This window comes from Calidris pugnax, unplaced genomic scaffold, assembly GCF_001431845.1.
Source record: "Calidris pugnax isolate Ruff unplaced genomic scaffold, ASM143184v1 scaffold305, whole genome shotgun sequence".
NCBI lineage: Eukaryota > Metazoa > Chordata > Aves > Charadriiformes > Scolopacidae > Calidris > Calidris pugnax.
In genome coordinates, this window is record NW_015091074.1 from 90,755 (window position 1) to 96,082 (window position 5,328).

The 5,328-nt window shown below is 45.1% G+C and overlaps 1 protein-coding gene across 1 annotated transcript; it reads right to left on the reverse strand.

Annotated features, from left to right (window-relative positions):
* Nucleotides 1-381: 381 nt before the first annotated feature.
* LOC106896976 (claw keratin-like) lies at nt 382-2,831 on the reverse strand. Its single transcript, XM_014957326.1, has 3 exons — nt 2,803-2,831; nt 1,692-1,986; nt 382-1,109 (listed from the first exon to the last, which is right to left on the reverse strand). Exons 2-3 carry the CDS (start codon nt 1,963-1,965, stop codon nt 799-801), a joined length of 585 nt encoding a protein of 194 aa, XP_014812812.1. The 5' UTR covers nt 1,966-1,986; nt 2,803-2,831; the 3' UTR covers nt 382-798.
* Nucleotides 2,832-5,328: the final 2,497 nt, after the last annotated feature.

A 5,328-nucleotide genomic window follows, 5' to 3' on the forward strand; every position in this document is an offset into this window, starting at 1 on the left:
TGGGGGTTAAAACAATTTCCTTTGGGATATTCAAGGAATGACTTTTAATGACCCTGAATATCTGACCTAGCTTCAAAGTTACCTTGGTTTTGAGTGGGTGCTGCATTAGACCATCCCCAGAGATTGTTCGAGCCTAAATTATTTCACGATTCTTTTCTAGTTAGTAATGTATGCCATGGTATAGGTCAGAAAGGGGAAAAAATACTATCATAAAGTATTTCTGAAAAATTATATTGGCCATACAGAGGAATTAATTCTTCTCTGATGATAGTCCTTGATTAACACATAAGACTTGATCCACAAAGTTAACTTCTTTCAAAGCCGTTTGCAACTAAGAAACTGCAGGGAAATGAAAGCCAGAAGACAGTGCTGTGATGCAACGGGGCTTTAATACAAACAAAAAGTGGACTACATTCTTGCAGAATGAGGCAATGCAGAGACAAAGAATGTAATTTCCATTTCAACAAAGACAACAACCAATCAGGCCTTCAGAGGAGCACAGGGCTCAGGAGACATTCTTCTTTCAGTTGGATACTTTCACAGTCAAGTCCCACTACTTGCTTTTACTCTCTTCAGGTTCAGAAAGAACAAAACATAACATGAGCAAACGACAAAGTGAGGCAACATTGGGATTGTAAGCCTTAGGTAAAACATAGCGCAAATAAATCCCAAGCAAACCCAGCTCCTACTGCCATTGGCTGGAGCGGAGGCTGCTTGGCATGTCTGTTTTCCAGGTCTATATGTCAACTACTAGTTTGTATCTTGTTGTTCCTTCAGTCTTGACTCTTTATTAAAGATTTAAAATGGCCCATAGTTTCCATAGCGATACCTATAGTACCCTCTGGAAAAATAGGGGAAATAATTTCTACCAAATCCTGAGTAAAGCGAGTTCCGGTAAAAGCTTCCCAAACGGTAGCTTCCACCACCACATGAGCTCTCCCCCCCATATGAGCCCCCTCCAATGCCACCACAAGAACTTCCTGAACCATGGTGGGAACCCATCCCATAGGAGCTACCTCCGCCACAGGAACCACCATAACCCATTCCTCCACCTCCGGAGCCCATGCCTCCACCTCCAGAGCCCATTCCTCCGCCTCCGGAGCCCATGCCTCCGCCTCCAGAACCCATTCCTCCCCCTCCGGAGCCCATGCCTCCGCCTCCAGAACCCATTCCTCCCCCTCCGGAGCCCATGCCTCCGCCTCCAGAACCCATTCCTCCCCCTCCGGAGCCCATGCCTCCGCCTCCAGAACCCATTCCTCCCCCTCCGGAGCCCATGCCTCCGCCTCCAGAACCCATTCCTCCCCCTCCGGAGCCCATGCCTCCGCCTCCAGAACCCATTCCTCCCCCTCCGGAGCCCATGCCTCCGCCTCCAGAACCCATTCCTCCCCCTCCGGAGCCCATGCCTCCGCCTCCAGAACCCATTCCTCCCCCTCCGGAGCCCATGCCTCCGCCTCCAGAACCCATTCCTCCCCCTCCGGAGCCCATGCCTCCGCCTCCAGAACCCATTCCTCCCCCTCCGGAGCCCATGCCTCCGCCTCCAGAACCCATTCCTCCCCCTCCGGAGCCCATGCCTCCGCCTCCAGAACCCATTCCTCCCCCTCCGGAGCCCATGCCTCCGCCTCCAGAACCCATTCCTCCCCCTCCGGAGCCCATGCCTCCGCCTCCAGAACCCATTCCTCCCCCTCCGGAGCCCATGCCTCCGCCTCCAGAACCCATGCCTCCACCTCCGGAGCCCATATGACCCCCAATTTCAGGAATGGAACTTCCTATAACACTTTCCTGAGGGCATGAGCTGATAATGGGTCCCGGGAAAGTCACTACGACGGGTGGCGCGTACACGATTGCTCTTGAATCTCCGCATGAGCTGACACATGGTTCACTGCAGAAGTTGACATATGGTTCCGAGCAGGTCACTTCACATGGCGCAGAACAGCGGGAGCTAATCAGCTGCCCGTAGGAAGACATCTTTCCAGAAGGGAAGTTAACCTGAAAGGCAAAGGGTGCACTAGCCTGGTAAAGTTACGGCCAGAAGAGTGAGAGAACAAACTGTATTGTAGTAACATGGGTTGTATAGATGTGATGAAAGGTATTCAGATGCAGATACATATGTCTGAGTCATTTACACTAAAGTTAAGAGTTAGTGATTAAAAAAAATAAAATAATAATATCAAAAGTGCTGGGAGGTATGGTTTAGTGATGATGCTCCTTGTTTGTTGTGTGGGTGTCTATTTTTGTCAGTTAGGTTGACGGTTGGACAAGATGATCTTTAAGGTCCCTTCCAACCTAGAAGATTCTGTGATTCTGTGATTCTGTGAAAAAAGTTCATCATTTCAAAGCACAGTGCATTCTACTCCGAAGTAGAATTGTTACAAGATCTCGCCAATCAAGCTCAATGAAGTGCTGGGTAGAGGTTTCTAAGCCTACTCCCACCCCTCTCTATTGCTCCATTGCCTTGTAGCCCATTCCCTAAAGGAGTTCTGGAAAGAATGTGCCTTTCCTTCCCTCACGTCATTGCCTTTGCTGTGCTTTTTTGTCTGGGAGTCCTATCCCAATGTTTTTGGGGTGTCCTCTCTCCATAGACAGATGCTCTAATCCCAGGAATTGCTCCCATCCATAATTTTGAAACTCCCGTTCGTTTTTACCGCCACACATGGCGACGCCTATATCCATCCTATTTGCAAGTTACAGTTTTTAGAGATTAAGGTCCTACCCTAAAATTGGGTACGACATGTAACCTCGTATTACAGCTACCTATAAATCCACCTCTGTAATTATGAATGGATTCAGTTAAATCAGACTTACCCAGTCCCCAAGCAGAATAAGTCAGCAGAGTCAGCTACGGAGACACGAGTTACGAGCACTTTTATATGCTGTCATAGATAATAGAAATTGGGAGATACCTTTACGCAACCGCTCTCTACATCTTATGAAACCGAATGTTTTCCCCCGGTGATGCCTTCCTTTGTTGCAACTGTTCTGATAACAGTGTATGATTATTAGATAATTTCCAAGCCCACACAGCAGGATGCGCGCACATCACTCATCTTGACTTTTTGCTGAAAAACTCACGATACGTTGAGGTTGGTTTTCTCTTAAATATTAGGTAGTATTTGTGAAGGTAGCTCAGAGATGGATAAACTACATGCTGCTGGTAAACACAGGATTCCAGTTCATAATTTGTCATCTTGGGTAATAATAACCAGTGGCCTTCTGGAATTTTCCTCTTTAAAGGTAGGAAATCTTTTAACATTAAATAGACATTAGTGTCCATGGATGTTGTGTACTCACTCCAGGGGCTTTGGCATTGGAGTTTACAGCTTGGGATTGTCTTTTGGATGGATGTTCTCCTACATGACTATACCACGTGCTAAGTAAGTGGAAAGCAAGAGATGCCAAAGCAGGCCACAGACTCTCCTGTGAGCACTAGGATCAGGCACAATAATCCCATTAGAAATTCAGCCAAGGAGAGGGACCTGTCCAAGATTTTACACTTTATCATGAGTTCCCCATCTCAAGGAATCATCCCCTTCCAAGGTGCCTTCAGAGTAAAAGCCAAAAAATACTTATAACAAGAAAGAAATTGGATTTTCCTTTCTGAGTATGCTTTTTGGAGGCCCATATGAGGAAAGGAACAGTATACATTACCTGTGGGGCTAGAGGATCCAGAGGAAACATTACCTCAAGTACAGGTCCGTAACTTCAGCTAGAATAAATTCACAAGGCCTGACAAATGCCAGTACTCCGATTCACATAATCACATTTCCATAAAAAAAACCCCTCTTAGCTACATTCTTGTGGCAAATTATTAAAACTAAAGCCAAAAAAGAAAAAAAAAATACTGATTATTTTATTTACATTTCGTGACCGTGAAATCAATCTAACAACCAGAGGAATGTATGCAGCTGGTAGAGATATGACAGCAAGATGCGCAGAATAATATGCCTCACATAATTTGTGGGAATGAGAAGTAACTAACAATTAGAGTGATTGACAGCTGAAGCAATTAAAGGAGTTACCAACACAAATATTTTATAAAAGTTTATAGGGACCTCATTGGCTCTGGGGTTTTTTTCCAGTGTATAGAAAGCTTGTTCAAAATAAACACTGCAGAAAACCTCACTCTCTGGACCATCCACACTTTGGTTTCTGCAACTAATGCTTTCTCTTGACAGCTTTAATTAAAGGGAATTTATGTTTTACATGAGAGTAGACTGTCTTTCAAGCTCAAACTCTAGTCAGCCCTCATACTCTAGCGATACCCTTTTAAAATATAAGATCAAAACTGCAAAAAAGTCATCCAACATCCCCTTTCACATCACCTGGACCCCAGCTGCCTTACATCAAAGAATTATTTTAAAGACAGAGAAAGAGATATCACAGAATTACAGAATGACAGGGGTTGGAAGGGACCTCTGGAGATGATCTCCTCCAACACCCTGCCAGAGCAGGGTCACCCAGAGCAGCTCCCATGGAATGTGTCCAGGTGGGGTTTGAATGTCTCCAGAGATGGAGACTCCACCACCTCTCTGGGCAGCCTCTTCTAGGGCTGTACCACCCTCAAAGTAAAGAAGTTCCTCTTCATGTTTAGATGGAACTTTTTACGTCCAAGTTTGTGCCCGTTCCCTCTTGTCCTGTCACTGGGCACCATTGAGACTGGCCCCATCCTCTTGACACCCACCCTTGATGTATTTATAGGCATCCAACGATCAGAATACATAGGCACTGATCAGAATATCCTCCCTCACCAGGTGAAAGCCGAAAATATGAAGAAAAAAACAGCAGGGATTTTATATTTTCCTCTAAAGAATTTGTTGCTTTACATACAGAGCAACAAACTGACGTAAAGCAGAGCCTGGCCCAGCTAAGGAATCCCAGGCTTGGTACTTAGAGCTTTAGATTTAAACTCACCTCACGTAAAGCAATACCAAAGCATTATCTGAGAGATTCCTCATCTTGTTTTGTTTTTTTTCTAGCACGTTGATGTTGTTGTTGTCGGCGGCTTTATTGATTTTCTGGTTTTAGAAATCCCAGTGCTGTGCCCCAATCCTTACACACCCGCTTTGCATACTAAGATTAAATCTAAAAGAGGAAGCTGGTTTAATTGCTATTGCTCTCATCTGTGCCATGCTATAATTTTCTAAATTGGTCTGAAAGCTCACTTGTCTGAAAGGAAATAGCCTCTATTATTACCACAGATTGTAGCAAAGCATTATCCTTAACCTTCATTTTTCCACAGATTTTATCGTAGCAATTCCAGGATGACAGTGCTTGGAAGAGAACAACAACCACCACCACGCAGCAAAATAAATAGGCTAAAATATGAGAGTG

What these genes read in the sequence shown, in the direction of transcription:
- LOC106896976 (XM_014957326.1), bottom strand. Translation starts at nt 1,965, where the DNA reads ATGTCTTCCTACGGGCAGCTGATTAGCTCCCGCTGTTCTGCGCCATGT. An exon ending in TTCTGGAGGCGGAGGCATGG is followed by an intron (nt 1,110 to 1,691) that starts GCTCCGGAGGGG and finishes CTGGAGGCGGAG; the next exon opens with GCATGGGCTCCGGAGGCGGA.